The 18,984-nt window shown below is 37.9% G+C and overlaps 1 protein-coding gene across 3 annotated transcripts in view; it reads right to left on the bottom strand.

Annotated features, from left to right (window-relative positions):
* Window positions 1–18,984, bottom strand: part of WDR27 (WD repeat domain 27) — an 84,209-nt gene that overhangs the window by 49,601 nt on the left and 15,624 nt on the right. For all 3 annotated transcript variants that reach the window (XR_015744431.1, XM_087937902.1, XM_087937906.1), the window contains exons 12-18: window positions 17,970–18,103; window positions 16,488–16,555; window positions 15,007–15,085; window positions 13,351–13,425; window positions 10,645–10,751; window positions 10,357–10,446; window positions 8,392–8,513 (exon numbers count right to left, since the gene is read on the bottom strand). Coding sequence is in view for 2 of the 3 variants with exons in the window: in XM_087937902.1 (XP_087794028.1) it covers window positions 8,392–8,513; window positions 10,357–10,446; window positions 10,645–10,751; window positions 13,351–13,425; window positions 15,007–15,085; window positions 16,488–16,555; window positions 17,970–18,103 (675 nt within the window). In the remaining variant the exon portion in view is untranslated. The remainder of the gene's footprint in view (window positions 1–8,391; window positions 8,514–10,356; window positions 10,447–10,644; window positions 10,752–13,350; window positions 13,426–15,006; window positions 15,086–16,487; window positions 16,556–17,969; window positions 18,104–18,984) is intronic.

The raw sequence follows: 18,984 nt of genomic DNA, 5'->3' as shown, positions 1-18,984 counted from the left end.
GGTGGTGTGAGAGTGCATGTAGATAGCGGTTAGTATGTGTTTTCTTCTGGTAGATGGTGTGTCCTAGGGAGCCATCGGATCTTTTGTATACCAAGACATCTAGGAAGGAAGTTGATTGTTGGCTTCTGTTTCCATGGTGAATTGTATTTTGGGGTGTAGACTGTTGAGGTATGTGAGGAAGTTGTTCAGTTTTTCTTTCCCGTGTGGCCAGATTATGAAGGTGTCATCTACGTATCTGAGCCAGAGTTTGGGTTTGTGGTCGTATTTTTCTAGAGCTTGTGTTTCAAAGTGTTCCATGTAGAGGTTTGCGATGACAGGTGAGAGGGTGATCCCATAGGTGCTCCTTCTATTTGTTTGTATTTTTGTCCATTGTAGGTGAAGTAAGTATTGGATAGGCAGTGGTTGGTTAGATCTAGGATGTGCTTGGGGGTTGTATTTGTTTTGGATGGCTGTCAAGGCTTCTTTTATTGGCACTTGGGTGAAGAGGGATGTGACATCGAAGCTTACTAGTAGGTCGCTAGGTTGTAAGTTTTGTTTCTTTATGATCTCGATGAACTGGAATGAGTTTCTTACGTGTGAGTTGATGGATTCTGCATAGGGTTGTAATTGTTTGGCAAGAAATTTGGCCAGGTTTTGTAGAGGTGAGCCTATGGAGCTGACTATTGGTCTGAGTGGGGTTCCTTCTTTGTGTATTTTGGGGAGACCATAAAGCTTGGGGCATCTGGATGATTTTTCTCTGGGTATGATTCCTTGCTGGATTTCTTCACTGATGGGGGAGGCTTTTATTTTGGATTTGGTAGTTTTTTCTAGGTAGGTGGTGGGGTCTGTCTTTAGGGGTTTGTATGTGGGGTCTTGGAGTAGGTTGGTTAGCTTGGTTTGGTAGTCAGATGTGTTCATTACCACTGTCGCATTGCCCTTGTCTGCTGGTAGGATTATTATGCTGGTGTCTTCTTTCAGGTTAAGTAGTGCAGTTTGTTCTTCTTTGGATAAGTTGCTTTTGGGTGGTTTGCTAGTGCAGAGGATGTTGGTGATTTCGAGTCTGATTTTGTTAGCATCATCAGGGTTGGTTTTGGTCAGGCTGGTTTCAACTCCACATATGATGGTTTCTGTGGGGATGTGTTTGGGGGTTCCACCCCCACTGGCAGTTAAAAGGAGGAAGCAGCTGCAATCTCCATTACTCTGAGAAGCACAGAGCTGGAGACAGAAGCCTGAAGATGATGAATGAGACTTCATCGAAACGTTGCCTAGATACTTCAAATCTTACGCGGGAGAAAACCCGAACAACCAAAGATCTACATATAAATACCCGCGAGAACCTCAGAAAACAAATATTGCACCTCTACGGGGAGGAAACCCACCATCTGACCAGGACTTATGAAAAACTTGAAGTCCAAAGAGCCTCCATTTTATGTGACCTTGCATTCCTATGCAACTGCCGAGATCAAAATTTAATTCCCACAAGCTTCCAATTGAAATTCCACACCAACAGAGCAGCCACCAAACGCATCCTTAAAAGAACAGAACTGGCCCTAATTAGAAATGAACTTCACACAAAAAGGTTTCTCCTAGACCAAATCAACAAAGATCTCCTCACACTCCACCTCAAACTCAGCAACAAGATTCACCCTCTACTTTGGGACAAATCCAAACAACTCGCTGTCTGGAGAGCCGAAACACAGACCATCCTCAAGACAGACACACAGACCAACAAACTCAGGAAACTACAACAATGCCAGAAACCAACTCTTCCCCCCCCCACAGCCACACATGAAACAAACAGTGCACAACATCTCAGACAAGATCCTCACTGAAGCTGAAACCAAGATCCTCTCAAAAGGATTCAACTTTGCTGTCGCTCCCAAACACATCCCCACAGAAACCATCATATGTGGAGTTGAAACCAGCCTGACCAAAACCAACCCTGATGATGCTAACAAAATCAGACTCGAAATCACCAACATCCTCTGCACTAGCAAACCACCCAAAAGCAACTTATCCAAAGAAGAACAAACTGCACTACTTAACCTGAAAGAAGACACCAGCATAATAATCCTACCAGCAGACAAGGGCAATGCGACAGTGGTAATGAACACATCTGACTACCAAACCAAGCTAACCAACCTACTCCAAGACCCCACATACAAACCCCTAAAGACAGACCCCACCACCTACCTAGAAAAAACTACCAAATCCAAAATAAAAGCCTCCCCCATCAGTGAAGAAATCCAGCAAGGAATCATACCCAGAGAAAAATCATCCAGATGCCCCAAGCTTTATGGTCTCCCCAAAATACACAAAGAAGGAACCCCACTCAGACCAATAGTCAGCTCCATAGGCTCACCTCTACAAAACCTGGCCAAATTTCTTGCCAAACAATTACAACCCTATGCAGAATCCATCAACTCACACGTAAGAAACTCATTCCAGTTCATCGAGATCATAAAGAAACAAAACTTACAACCTAGCGACCTACTAGTAAGCTTCGATGTCACATCCCTCTTCACCCAAGTGCCAATAAAAGAAGCCTTGACAGCCATCCAAAACAAATACAACCCCCAAGCACATCCTAGATCTAACCAACCACTGCCTATCCAATACTTACTTCACCTACAATGGACAAAAATACAAACAAATAGAAGGAGCACCTATGGGATCACCCCTCTCACCTGTCATCGCAAACCTCTACATGGAACACTTTGAAACACAAGCTCTAGAAAAATACGACCACAAACCCAAACTCTGGCTCAGATACGTAGATGACACCTTCATAATCTGGCCACACGGGAAAGAAAAACTGAACAACTTCCTCACATACCTCAACAGTCTACACCCCAAAATACAATTCACCATGGAAACAGAAGCCAACAATCAACTTCCCTTCCTAGATGTCTTGGTATACAAAAGATCCGATGGCTCCCTAGGACACACCATCTACCAGAAGAAAACACATACTAACCGCTATCTACATGCACTCTCACACCACCACCCAGCACAGATCAATTCCGTAGCCAAGACACTCATCTCCAGAACAAAATGCTTAGCCGATGAACAACACCAAAAAACCGAACTACACACTCTCACCAGCGTACTCACAGCCAATGGATTCCAAAGAAAGAAGATTACCCACCTAATCCAAAAAGAAGCCCCAACCAAAATCCAAGACAGAGAACAAGAAAACGGAAAAGCCCTCCTCCCATATATAAAGGCACTACAGACAAAATTAGCAAGATCCTCCAAAAACACAACATCAAAACAGCATTCTGCACAAACAAAAAAATATCCACCATCCTAAGAAACCCCAAAGACAAAATCGAATTAGAAAACCAAGGAGTATCACGAAATCCCTGCACAGCCTGCCCTAACACATACATTGGACAAACTAACAGAAGAATAAGCGCACGCATTGAAGAACATAAGAACTCAATCAAAAAGAAGAAAGCGACCTCTTCCCTGGTCCAACACCTCAAAGCCACAGGACATGAAATTGATTTTAAAAATACCAGAACTATCGCCAAAACCGAACACTTCAACAGCAGAATAATCAGAGAAGCCATAGAGATAGAAAAACGCCCACACAGCATGAACAAGCGAGATGACACCTCCGCCTTCCAGCCATTTGGAAACCCGCCCTCATGAACAGGCAGTACCTAACATGAAGAAGGACACTGGACCCACACCCATGAGAGCCACACAAGATGCCACCACCACACTTCCATGTAGAAAACAGACTCCCACCCATTCAGAAAATGAGAAAGCGACCATGGACCAGAAGCTGCACTGCAGCTGCATCACTACCCACTTCAAACCCCTCTGAGCCATACATGAAGCAAACCAACACCCACTATGAAGATGCAGCAGGACCACGAACTAGAAGCCAAACAGCAAGATCACAACTCTCCAGCTCAAATCCCCCAGCAACTAAAACTAACCTGAGCACAACCAAGCCCCTCCTGAACAGAACACGCCTCCAACCAATCAGAACACGGCTAACCCCCAACCAATCAGAACACAGCCAAACCCCTACCAATGAGAACACACCCCCACCCAATCAGAACACAGCCAAGCCCCCACCCAATCAAGTTCCACCCCCACTGGCAGTTAAAAGGAGGAAGCAGCTGCAATCTCCATTACTCTGAGAAGCACAGAGCTGGAGACAGAAGCCTGAAGATGATGAATGAGACTTCATCGAAACGTTGCCTAGATACTTCAAATCTTACGCGGGAGAAAACCCGAACAACCAAAGATCTACATATAAATACCCGAGAACCTCAGAAAACAAATATTGCACCTCTACGGGAGGAAACCCACCATCTGACCAGGACTTATGAAAAACTTGAAGTCCAAAGAGCCTCCATTTATGTGACCTTGCATTCCTATGCAACTGCCGAGATCAAAATTTAATTCCCACAAGCTTCCAATTGAAATTCCACACCAACAGAGCAGCCACCAAACGCATCCTTAAAAGAACAGAACTGGCCCTAATTAGAAATGAACTTCACACAAAAGGTTTCTCCTAGACCAAATCAACAAAGATCTCCTCACACTCCACCTCAAACTCAGCAACAAGATTCACCCTCTACTTTGGGACAAATCCAAACAACTCGCTGTCTGGAGGCGAAACACAGACCATCCTCAAGACAGACACACAGACCAACAAACTCAGGAAACTACAACAATGCCAGAAACCAACTCTTCCCCCCACAGCCACACATGAAACAAACAGTGCACAACATCTCAGACAAGATCCTCACTGAAGCTGAAACCAAGATCCTCTCAAAGGATTCAACTTTGCTGTCGCTCCCAAACACATCCCCACAGAAACCATCATATGTGGAGTTGAAACCAGCCTGACCAAAACCAACCCTGATGATGCTAACAAAATCAGACTCGAAATCACCAACATCCTCTGCACTAGCAAACCACCCAAAAGCAACTTATCCAAAGAAGAACAAACTGCACTACTTAACCTGAAAGAAGACACCAGCATAATAATCCTACCAGCAGACAAGGGCAATGCGACAGTGGTAATGAACACATCTGACTACCAAACCAAGCTAACCAACCTACTCCAAGACCCCACATACAAACCCCTAAAGACAGACCCCACCACCTACCTAGAAAAAACTACCAAATCCAAAATAAAAGCCTCCCCATCAGTGAAGAAATCCAGCAAGGAATCATACCCAGAGAAAAATCATCCAGATGCCCCAAGCTTTATGGTCTCCCCAAAATACACAAAGAAGGAACCCCACTCAGACCAATAGTCAGCTCCATAGGCTCACCTCTACAAAACCTGGCCAAATTTCTTGCCAAACAATTACAACCCTATGCAGAATCCATCAACTCACACGTAAGAAACTCATTCCAGTTCATCGAGATCATAAAGAAACAAAACTTACAACCTAGCGACCTACTAGTAAGCTTCGATGTCACATCCCTCTTCACCCAAGTGCCAATAAAAGAAGCCTTGACAGCCATCCAAAACAAAATACAACCCCCAAGCACATCCTAGATCTAACCAACCACTGCCTATCCAATACTTACTTCACCTACAATGGACAAAAATACAAACAAATAGAAGGAGCACCTATGGGATCACCCCTCTCACCTGTCATCGCAAACCTCTACATGGAACACTTTGAAACACAAGCTCTAGAAAAATACGACCACAAACCCAAACTCTGGCTCAGATACGTAGATGACACCTTCATAATCTGGCCACACGGGAAAGAAAAACTGAACAACTTCCTCACATACCTCAACAGTCTACACCCCAAAATACAATTCACCATGGAAACAGAAGCCAACAATCAACTTCCCTTCCTAGATGTCTTGGTATACAAAAGATCCGATGGCTCCCTAGGACACACCATCTACCAGAAGAAAACACATACTAACCGCTATCTACATGCACTCTCACACCACCACCCAGCACAGATCAATTCCGTAGCCAAGACACTCATCTCCAGAACAAAATGCTTAGCCGATGAACAACACCAAAAACCGAACTACACACTCTCACCAACGTACTCACAGCCAATGGATTCCAAAGAAAGAAGATTACCCACCTAATCCAAAAAGAAGCCCCAACCAAAATCCAAGACAGAGAACAAGAAAACGGAAAAGCCCTCCTCCCATATATAAAAGGCACTACAGACAAAATTAGCAAGATCCTCCAAAAACACAACATCAAAACAGCATTCTGCACAAACAAAAAAATATCCACCATCCTAAGAAACCCCAAAGACAAAATCGAATTAGAAAACCAAGGAGTATACGAAATCCCTGCACAGCCTGCCCTAACACATACATTGGACAAACTAACAGAAGAATAAGCGCACGCATTGAAGAACATAAGAACTCAATCAAAAAGAAGAAACGACCTCTTCCCTGGTCCAACACCTCAAAGCCACAGGACATGAAATTGATTTTAAAAATACCAGAACTATCGCCAAAACCGAACACTTCAACAGCAGAATAATCAGAGAAGCCATAGAGATAGAAAAACGCCCACACAGCATGAACAAACGAGATGACACCTCCCGCCTTCCAGCCATTTGGAAACCCGCCCTCATGAACAGACAGTACCTAACATGAAGAAGGACACTGGACCCACACCCATGAGAGCCACACAAGATGCCACCACCACACTTCCATGTAGAAAACAGACTCCCACCCATTCAGAAAATGAGAAAGCGACCATGGACCAGAAGCTGCACTGCAGCTGCATCACTACCCACTTCAAACCCCTCTGAGCCATACATGAAGCAAACCAACACCCACTATGAAGATGCAGCAGGACCACGAACTAGAAGCCAAACAGCAAGATCACAACTCTCCAGCTCAAATCCCCCCAGCAACTAAAACTAACCTGAGCACAACCAAGCCCCCTCCTGAACAGAACACGCCTCCAACCAATCAGAACACGGCTAACCCCCAACCAATCAGAACACAGCCAAACCCCCTACCAATGAGAACACACCCCCACCCAATCAGAACACAGCCAAGCCCCCACCCAATCAAGTTCCACCCCACTGGCAGTTAAAAGGAGGAAGCAGCTGCAATCTCCATTACTCTGAGAAGCACAGAGCTGGAGACAGAAGCCTGAAGATGATGAATGAGACTTCATCGAAACGTTGCCTAGATACTTCAAATCTTACGCGGGAGAAAACCCGAACAACCAAAGATCTACATATAAATACCCGCGAGAACCTCAGAAAACAAATATATATATATATATATATATATGATGATAAAGCCTCATCATAACCTAAATAGCCAGGATTTATTCGAAGGCATTTATTTATAGTATCTAGGCATTTTCTGATTTTATAAGACCTTAGATCTATAACAAAAGAACCCCAAAATTCCAAATACAATGATCTGATGAGTACAGCATGAAACAAAGCCATGTTTCTGTTAGCTGGACAAGTCTGCACACTTGCATAGAGGAAAAACTGTTTTACAGGCTGTGGGAATGGTGCTGATATCCTGAATATTGCACCTCTGTTTCTGCAGCTGCCAAAGGATTTTTCCTGTGACCCTGAGGACACAGACAAACCCCCAAGTGGCTCAATGACTCTCTAAAATAATGCAAATAACCAGCTGTCTGTTAGGAATATAAATCCTTCCATTCCCCACTATCCATTAAGAGCTGAAGAAACTTCTTGGATGAGAAGTAAAATGTCTTCAAAGAAAAACAAGGAAGTCCAGTTGCCTCTTGAAAAAGCATCTTTGGGACAGTGATAAATATCTACACTTCTCAATAGTAATAGATAAGCATACAGTCTTCTGCTGAGTCTCCCTTTGGAGAAACATTTCCAAAGTTGTTACAATGCCTTGGCCTTGACCAGTTGTGGGATTCAATTTTTTTTACTACCAGTTCTGTGGGCGTGGCTTAGGGGGCGTGGCAGGGGAAGGATACTGTAAAATCTCCAGTCAGAGGTGGGATTTGCCGGTTCTCCGAACTACTCAAAATTTCTGCTACCGGTTCTCCAGAACTGGTCAGAACCTGCTGAATATCACTTCTGGCCTTGACCAAGATAAACTTGGAAAAGAAAATCTGTTTTGAACTTTAGAAAGATTATCAGGAATCACATTTCAGGTGGTCTCAGTGAGTTATGCAAGATTCATATCCACTCTAAAAATCAAGAAACATTAGAGTGGCCCTAAATTGCCCAAGAACTGCAAGAAAGACAAATTGGTATCATGAGCATGATAACTAAAATGTGAAATGTCACTGCTTTCCCCCCCGCCCAAAAAAATAACAAGCCTTCATTATTAAGATATTAATGTGCAACATATTCTAAATCTATATGATTAAGTATGATCTTGGTAGTCAAAGGGAATCCAGAGTATCCCAAATCTATTTCACTTAAAAAGCGTAATTACCAGACATAAAGCAGGTTCTGCGCTGCTAACTGACCAGATCTTTAATGTTCTGTCTTCAGAAGATGAAACAACCCAATTATTGTCATGGCTCCAACCTACTGAGGTAATAGCACCATCGTGTCCTATTAAAAATAAATACATTTAATAATTATCAGAAATTCTTAAGAAATCACAAAGTAAAATCTCACATTAATCAGCTATGATGTCACACTATTTTTTTTCTCACCTTTTTCTGAAACTGCAGAATGTTCTGAAGCACCAAAAGAGTATCTAGAAGTTACACTCCTCGATACAACCCAAAGTATTTTTATACAGAAATATTGATGTTCCCTTGTGCATAATCATAAACCCATATAGAGACTTCCTAACAAGGCTTTCTGTGGCACAATAAGGATGAATATTAAATGGCAAGTAGGATGATCAAATTTTATCAGGGCCCAATTTGGTGCTTTTTTCTTTCTTTTCATAGATCACATTTCATACAGGAGAACTTGAAAAACAAACTTTTATAAAGAAAAATAAACATATACAGAGCTGGGGCTTTAACTCAGGGCAGATCTCTTTCAGGGTCCAGGATAGGAGACATACATTTTGTGAGAATGGGAGTGGGTTTAGATGGTTATTTGGTTTTAATTTTCCTTTTCTAAGGTATGAACCCTAGAATTTACAGATGTCTGTTTTGTTCACCAACAAAAGCCAGTAGAAAGCTGTACAGGTAATAATCACTTAACAACCATTCATTTAGTGACCATTCAAGTTGCAATGGCACTGAAAGAAGTTACTTGCAACTCATCCTCTCATCTACAACCATTGCAGTACTCCCCACATTACTATGATCCAGATTTTGGCAACTTACAGCAATTGCAGCATCCTGCAGTCATATGATTGTCATATGTTACCTTCGCAGCCAGTGTCCAACAAGCAAAGTCAATGATAAAGCCAGCAGAAAGTCACAAGTCATAGTCACATGGTGTCTTGTTTAATAATTGTGGGTGATTTGCTTAATAACCATAGCAAAAAGGCTATAAAATTGGGTAGGGTCCACATGATGCCTCACTTAATGACTGCACTGCTTAAAGATGAATTTTCCAGTTCTTATCCTCTAAGTTGAGGACTATCCTGTATTTCCAGTTACAGGTTCTTTTCTGATAAACTTAAGCAGCACAATTTCAAGAAACATAAAGAGCTGCAAAAAAGGGAGTTATGGTCTTTATGCAGCCCATAGGCTGTCCATTCCTGCTCTATGTGAATCAGAAGAAAAAATATAAAGGTGGCACATTCAATGTTTGTAACTTCAAATATGTTTAATTCAAATTACTAACGTTAATATACTTTAAAATCCTAGGCTGTCCCCTAGTGCCTAGCAATGATATTTTACTGATTCCATTTTTAATAGAAAAATTTTCCATTTTAACCATAAGAAACCTCTGTCAGCTAAGAATAAATAGTACGAGCCTCACTTTTTAAAAACTCTAATAATTTTTGGAATAAAGGGCAAACTTACTTTCCCTAGGAAAAAAAGCATTTCCTTCTGGAGCTGCCAGCCATGGATACAATTCTGCTGTTAGAACTGAACAGTGAAATATGTGTCCTTAAAATGAGGGAGCCAAGACTGAGTAAAATGAGGGAGCCAAGACTGAGTATGCCTTTAATTAATGTAAAATAAAGTGGAATTATCAATCTTTGTTTCCTGTACAACAGTAATGTTTCCATTACTGGCTCTTATACATATTAAGTTAAGATTAGCTAGATATTCTCACTTGGCCAGCTCCTAAGCAGGTCTGTTCCAGTTGTTAATTGATTTTTCTATTTTTATTATTGTTTTCATAAATGCAAGAAGATTTGTTGAATTTCTTCTGGACATTTCTGTTATTATTTGGAACTTCAATTTTGCTTTTATCATATTGGAATGGAAGACAAAGAAATAAGGATAGCTAAGAATAGAAAAAACTATAATGAATGTACCTGAATAAACAGTTGGTTCTCCTATAAGGTTTGATTTGAATGCCAGCAATGTTTTGTCAGCTAAACCACAAGCCAATAATTCTCCATTTCCTAGAACAACGAGAACAGCAAATTAATCTAGCATAAATAAAAAATGCCAAAAAATATAGAGAGACATATTCTCAGGCCAGAGTTGGCCATGTGTAAACACAGAACTGGTTAGCTTTAAGGTTTCCAAGTGCTACATCAAGTAACTATTAATATTAATAAGCCATAGATAGTTGTCATTCCCCCCCCGCCCCCACATACCTGAATACTGAATACAGCATATGGCAGTTGGTTTATCGGTTACATTAATTTGCCTCACACTTTCGGTTGGAGGAGATTTTCCAAGTGGATAGTCTTCCTTCTTTCTTCTTCAATAATAAAACAAAATTAAAAAGAGAAAAAAGCAATTAGTGAAGCAAGAATAAAGGAGATTTAGCATTTCACTCTATACTACCAATTTTAAATTGTGGCAGATATACCACAAATAGAACAGAACAGAACAGAATAGAATAGAATACTTTATTGGCCAAGTGTGATTGGACACACAAGGAATTTGTCTTGGTGTAAATACCCTCAGTATACGTAAAGAAAAGCTACATTCGTTAAGAATCAAGAATCATATCATCTGCCAATTCTTGCAACTTAAATTCTTCCTTTTTAATTTTCATCCCTTTTTATATTCTTTTCATCTCTAATATTTCCGTTTAGCACTTCCAAGGTTAACACAAACAACAGGGGTGATAGTGGGCACCCTTGTCTTGTTCCTTTTCTTATATCATTCTAGTTTTCATTCTAGAAGACCCACTAGAAACAGCATCAAAATTGATAGAAAAGATAGAGACATATGGAAAGGTGGCTGGTTTGAAAATAAATAAAGATAAGACAAAGATCTTGACACAGAATATTCTATCAAGACAAAAGGAAGAACTGGCAGATCTATTGAAAATCCAGGTTACGAATAAGATCAAATATTTGGGGATACACTTGACAGCAACATGCAGTACATTAAAAGAGAATAATTATATCAAACTTAACCAGCAGATAACACTAGATTTGGCGAAATGGGAAAATTTACAACTGTCATTAATAGGGACAATATCAACAATCAAGATGAATATACTACCCAGAATTTTACATTTGTTTCAAACAATTCCAATTAGGCTTGGAAAAGATTACTTTGAAGATTTAAATAAAATTGTGTTGAAATATATATGGCAAAGTAAGAAAGTGGGAATAAAGTTAAAACTTTTGCAAGATGCTAGAATAAGAGGAGGATTTGGTTTGCCTAATTGGGAGTTGTATTATCAAGCTACAAATTTGATGTGGGTTAAGGAATAACATTAAGAAATACCAGATTGTTGAGATTAGAAGGGCATGATCTGTTGTTGGGGTGGCATGCTTTTCTAAGGTATAAAGGAACTAAAACACAGGGGTATTTTAGAAGACATTATATACGGGAGTCTCTGTGGTTAAACTGGGAGAAGACTAAAAGACAATGTTATTTGAAAATTCCAGTCTGGCTATCGACTATTGAAGCATTTTCTTATCCTATAATATATAAAAAGGAACAAACAGTTAGATATGGTGAAATATTGAATGAAAAGGGTGAACTTAAATCTATACAAAAATTAGAGGAACAAGGTATAAAGATGAATTGGTTTTCATATGCACAAACACATTCAAGGTATGATAAAGACTCTAAAACAGAAGGTTTTTATGATAAACTGACTTAGATAAGATTTTGACAGGTACTGATGAAAAGGTGATTTAAAAATTGTATGGATGTTTGTTAGAAATTAAACTAGAAGAAGAACAAGTTAAAGAAACAATGATTGTTTGGGGGAAGAATGTTGGATATGGGATTGATCTAGAGAAATGGCAAAAATTGTGGTCTCAAAATTATAAAATGACAATGTCAACAGCATATAAAGAAAATTTGTATAAGAAGTTTTACAGGTGGCATTTTCCCCCAACAAGAATAGCAAGAATGTTCAAGAATAAATCTGAAAAATGTTGGAAATGTCATCAGACACCTGGCTCATATTACCATGTGTGTGGACATGTACAGATGCTAAAAAATATTGGACTAAAATCCACATGTGGTTGGAAAAAATGACAAAAAAGCATATAGATTTGAAACCAGAGATATTTTTATTGGGAATTTTACCTGAAATATATAGTAAAGAACCGAAATACCTGATTGTAAATGTATTAACAGTAGCTAGGATTGTATTTGCTAAAAATTGGAAAAATGAGAAAATACCATCACAGGAGGAAATCATTAAGAAAATATTGGAATGTGCTGAAATGAGTAGACTGACATTTGAAATCAGAGAACAAGATGATAAACAATTTTATAAAATGCTGTATGTATATATATTCTATCAATAAAATAAAATAGACAATAAACAATAAAATATAGTAATGAATTATGTAGATTCTTAGAAAATAATAAATGTATAAAGATGTATTCTTTTCTTATTATATCTACAAAATGATTCTAGGATAGATTTGAGATGATAATATGAACTGTCATAAAACAAATAAAGTAAAATATGATTATTTCATAAAATATTAACCTATTTAATACTTGACTGAAAATAGGAGAATATATACAATGTAATTGTAATTGAAGACTACGGAATGGAAGCACAAAACAATTTGTAAACCAACCGGCATGCTGTATGTATATATATGGAAGATGGCTTGATGTTTTTATGTTTTGTTTGTTTATGTTTGTTTTAAAAACCAATAAAAAATTTAAAAAATAAAAAATAGAAAAAAATAGAAAAAAAAGACTCATAATGTACAACACTTAATGATAGTCATAGGGTACAATCAACAATCAAATGATAAATTGTTGAAAAAAAATTAACATTTTGCTTGATTGTGTTACACTATTACTGCAGGATAATGCTTTTGGTATGAAACATGTTTTTGTATTCATTGAACAATTATACTACTTACTGTCTCCAACTTCTCTTGTATTCTGATGGCAACCTGCTGTGTTTTATTTTTGAATTTGGAGAGAACATGAGCAAGCTACAACAGAAGGAAAAAAAAGGCTCTAATATAGATGATAATATTTATTACTCTGTTATCCAGAAAATCTCAGAATCAGGAAAAAAAATACCAAGTCCATATGAAAGAAGGAAGAATTAATACCTGCTCCATCTCTAATCAATTATCAACTCTTTCTTCTAACACAATTTTATTTTTATAAAATCCACTGATCAACTGCATGGGTGAATTTAATACAATGTGATGCTTGGACATAATTACATGTATAAAACTAGGAGATTTTTTTTAAAAATTGGTCAGTTACTACTATCCATATCAACAAGTACATTCTACTATATGTTGTACAATAACAAAAGTTTGAAAGTAAGTGTAAATATTTTAACAGTACTGCCAATACATACTTAAATTCATGGGCTTCCCCCACTCCAAATAACTCCCTCTCTCACACTCATATCTAGCTTGCCTTCACTCCAAATGACTCTTGAGCAGAATCAGAAATAACAACATAATACAAAGGAAAACAGCTGCAGAATAGTCACTGTCAGGGAACAAAAACATTTGTCCGCATAGCTAGCAATTCCCAGAGTCTGTTCTTCTATCTCAACCCAAGGCACCAAGAAAATCCCAAATTTTCAGGGAACACTTAAGGATGGACAAGTTCTAGGCAGATCTCCAAGGGAATGTTATCCGAAAGGGCAGTTACAATGACAAAGAAAGCCATTTCTGGCTCCCACTAGATGAAGTTACTTAATTGAACCTGAAGCAAGCCAGCCCTGTCAGAACATGGAGGAAAGGCAAACTTGGTAAGAGACGGGCAATCTCTGAGATAACTATACCTTATACCCTGTGGGGATGAATTTTTGATATGTTTTGATTGACAGAACTACTGCTATTTAACAAAGGAGGGAGGATTACCAGTAAGAGAATCACAATTGGAATCTTTTAACACTTTTATACTTTATGATTTAAGAATATGGTTCTAAGTTTACAAGCAATGCTCCTTGAAATCTTAATTCTAATTAAGATATCAAGGGGTTGAGGAAACATTTCATTTTTGGCTCTATTCCACCACTAAAAAAAAACAAGGTAAAATATGCAAAATAGAAAAATGGATTAATATGCTAACACTGTTCTATTTGCAGAACAGAATTTAAACTTGGATGATTTTAACTCAGAGTCCAAATTTTAATTTTATAAAAATAATTAAGCATTGCTTCAGATTAGGTAGTTGGATTCAGCTTCCAAAATTAAAAGGGGGGCATAATGAATAAATGTATAATTTTACTAATGAGCGGTTATACAAATTAATTTAACATTTTAGGCAATCGTAGTACTAAAAACTTTGGACTTATCTGCATGGTTATATTAAATTAAATTAGTATTTTAAACTCTTTATTCCTTATCTTTCAGGCCATTTTACATTAAAATACCAAATCTTTATTTAACTAAAAGAGACAATTTTTATTTATTAACCTTCTATGCCTCCCAACTTGCCAAAGTGACTATAGGTTGCTTACATTCATTCAATAAAAATAAAATATTAAAATAATAAATTGTTATTAAAAGCGACAAACTAAATTTACCAGCGTAATTTGCACTCACTGTGGTGCTGATGTATAACCTGATGATTTAATTTTGTTATGAAAAACCAATGGCTTGTCTTTTATATGTTTTTTTGTACCTAAAGTAAGAAACATCTATAGTTAATATAAATTTCATAGTTAAGTTTCAAGAAATACATATACAGAGATAAACTAAAAGTATACTTTGGATATCCTGAGCCACATATATCAGGTAATGGGACTTCTACTCATACAAATAGCACATTGATCTGTTAATATTGTTCATTCCAGTGTTACATGGACACAAAAAGATATGTAACTTTGTTCCCACTACATTTGTTAGACAAAATAATTCTGTTTTTAAATCATCATTTTAAGCTAATCTTACATTATTAAAAATATTTCCATGGTGTTTTAGAGACAAAACAATATGTAACATCAAAAGACATCAGACACAATAGAACTGATTTTCTAGCGTAAGAGTAGTTCACCAATTGCTGATGATAAGCTGAGTTTCCTTTCAGTTCACCAGAGGTTCTTTAACCTGGATCCTTATAGTGAGATGGCCGGACTTAAAAGTTTAAAGACTTATTTCAGATTGGTACATGGACTTCTTGTGTATTTTCCAATGATTTCAATGGAGAAAATACATTCAGATCTATTTGTATGTATATTTTCATTGAAAAGAATGGGAAATTTTATGTGGGAAACAGGGTTCTCTTTCTCAATATCTATGATTCCATATCTGCAAAGGGTAACAAAATACAGAGTAACACTGAGATGCTATGCTGGCTTCCTCTTAAATATCTTTCTATTTATTTCTCTGGGTTAGAAATTCCACATTTTAAAAATGGCAGGAGAAAGTTTGTGCCTCAAGAGTTTTTTTGCTACATTTCAGAAGTTGATGCATGTAGACAGAATTAAGTATTTTGGTAAGATACTTCTTTGACACCCTCAATTAAATGTAGCCACTACAGAATCTATTACATTGGTACTAATAGTGTAGTGAGTTTGTCAGTACACTTCATGTACTTTAGATGATGAGATATAGACAAGAGTAAGTTGGCTTCCAGGGAAACCTGTAATTAGTTTGGATAGAATATCATGAGCAAGCTTGGAGTAAATTGAGGTTTTGGTTGCATTTGGGGTATAATGGCAAAACGGGCTGGTATTAGCAGGGAATGCTGCATGGGGCTTAGGATGAACAATGGCTGTTAGAGTAAATAACTTTTCGTTCAAGAAAAGTTGTTATGTGAAAGCTCTGACTCATCAAATACATGTTTGTCAGCAGGGGTCAATATTTATGGACCTATCTGGTAAATACCATGGCATATAGTGACTTGGGATGGATAAGGAGTAAATATTTCAGAATATGAAATAATGAATAAAATGGGGGGAAGGTAAATATAGCTGACATTCAGCCCTCAATTAGTTTCCTCCTTTGCTCAATCTTTGCTTTGGGATGTTATTTTCAATGTATTAGTCGAAGGTTTTAATCACTGCAGAATTTAATAAATTTACCTGTTTTATTTACAAGTTTGGCTTTTTCCTTCTTCAGGTACAAGGGAGAGGTCACAAGAAGAGAACATCTGAAACCACAAATCAAAAGATATTATATATTTAACTACAAAATGCTCACAACAATTGACAGAAAAGCAATACTAGAGATATTGCTTTCAGGATAAATGGTTAATTCACTACAGATAATAATACATCCCTGGTACTGCAATCACCTATATTATTTATCTATGAACAGCTCAAAATGCAGTCAGAATGAAGGATTTTCCCATTTGATACATTTTTACAATCACACTTTACTTGGTAGAAATGTAAACTGACAAAGGGACCTTAAGCAAGCTACTTTTCTTGGCTTCAGGTGCCTGTTTACCAGTTACTCACCTTATTTGGATATTGCAATCTAAATAATACAATTTTATAATTAGATAACCTAAACTGAAGATAACCTACATTAAATATATTCAGTGATTTAAAATGCAGTATAAATAGCACTTATTGTTGTTTTCCACCAAACACTACTGTTACACATAGTTCTTGTTTTGAGATTATACTTGGAACTGGAAATTCAGTTATTAAGCAAAATAGTCTAAGTGATGAAGAAGCTTCTTGGATGAGAAGCACAATGTTTTCAAAGAAAAAACAGAAAGTTCAGTTGCTGCTTGAAAAAGCACTTTTGGGATAGTCTAAGTCATGGGCATTAAACTTGCGGTTTCACGTTGCCATCATGTGATGTATCGCAACATTTTTTCCCTTCACAGAGCTGGGGTGGGCATGGCCTGCCCATGATGCAGCTGGCCTGCAGGCCGCCAGTTTGACACCCCTAATCTAAGTGATCTTACTTCAGCTGTTTTACAGACCTATGAAACACTCCCTAAACAAGGCAGTCGCTAAATGAAAACTACCTATATATTATTCATAAAAAGACATATTTCTCAATCCTACAGTTGTGAAAAAGATGTTTTTCCATTACAATATTTTAAATTAAATTTGTTACCTAGATACACAATTGCTTGTCTGTTAGCAATATATTTTCATAAATGTGGATGAGATAAGTCTAAAGTCTCATTTCAAATATTTATCCACAGCTTAAAAACAAAATATGTAATGGTATACAAAATCAACAATGATAAAGAAAACAAACCAATTGATAATTTTCCAGGAGATCTCTAGTTTTTAATCCTTTTCACTCATTTTTTTACCATTTCTGCTGTTATTTCTGTTTGATTTGATTTTTACTAAATTCATCTTTTCATCCTTTTATCTCTATTCTTCTAATAGTTCTAATAATACTCTAATCTCTTATGTAATTATTACTATTATTTATTAAATTATATGCAGCCTGATTTCCAGTGACTAGAACCTCTACAAATTGTCAGAAACATTTTCAAACAAAGAAACTATAAAAAAGAATAAAAATGGCAGAAATAACATCAATAAATAAAAAGAGCTGAACTTTAAATGGGGTTAAGTGTAATGATCCTTTACCTTGCAACAGCAGAAAAGCCTTCTTCCCTTCCATTTAAAAGGAGACTATTCTGCTGGCATCTCAACAGAGCAGCAACGTTAACTTCCAGTAAAACTATTTTGTTCTCCAACATAGAAGTTAGCAAACAGAAAACCTGCAGAAAGACAGTCACAAAGCATTTCTCTCTTTAACGCAAATAAATCCCTCCCTGATAAAGAGATTTGCATCAAGGAATGGAATTCTACTCATTGAAGATCCATCTGGGAAGATGGATAGAAGGTTAAAAGGGTACAGCTTTGGTCCAAGAATATGAGACACAGGCCAAAAAGGAATGGGCTTTTCTTGTACTGAGAGAATAGGGAGAAGGAAGGCTAAGTCTCAGTCTTGGTGAAAGGTGCATTAAAAGGGGTCTGTGGGAGAGCTTGTTGTTGATGAACCTCTTGGGGGAATGGGTACATTAATTAGGCTGGGGTATGGAATTATTTTAAAGGTGTATGTTATTGTTTTGGTCAGAGGACGATATCGCTACCCTCCACTCTCTTCTAGCACTGATGATGTTACTTAGTTGGGGTAATGAAACCTCCGCAAGAAAGCAACCAAGCTCAGAGAACACTAAGGACCCCACATCTCAACCCTGAGCTACAAACATTCTCCTTTGTTGATAATGTATCTCAGTGGAGAGTCTCAAAGGCAGCTTGAATGGGAGAGGCAGCCAGGAGGGACCATATTTGGGAGAGGCAAATTACAGCATCGATGGACAGAGATATCATGATGGGAGGCAAGGATTTGTTAATACAGAAGAAAGGTTGGAGAGTTTGCAGCCATTTTCTACTTTTAGCCCTCCAGTCTCCAATCTTAAACAAGGTAATGGAATTGCTGAGAGGCTTGGACTCAAAACGGATGCTGTAGAACTTTAGGTAAGTTGACGACTGTATTGTTGGATGATCTACTGTATATACTCGAGTATAAGCCGAGTTTTTCAGCACATTTTTTGTGCTGAAAAGACCCCCCTCGGCTTATACTCGAGTGACAGAT

This window comes from Pseudonaja textilis, chromosome 1 (genome assembly GCF_049901715.1).
Source record: "Pseudonaja textilis isolate UNSWEBS1 chromosome 1, rPseTex1.2, whole genome shotgun sequence".
In the NCBI taxonomy this organism is placed as follows: Eukaryota; Metazoa; Chordata; class Lepidosauria; order Squamata; family Elapidae; genus Pseudonaja; species Pseudonaja textilis.
This window is presented reverse-complemented; position numbering and strand designations above follow the sequence as displayed.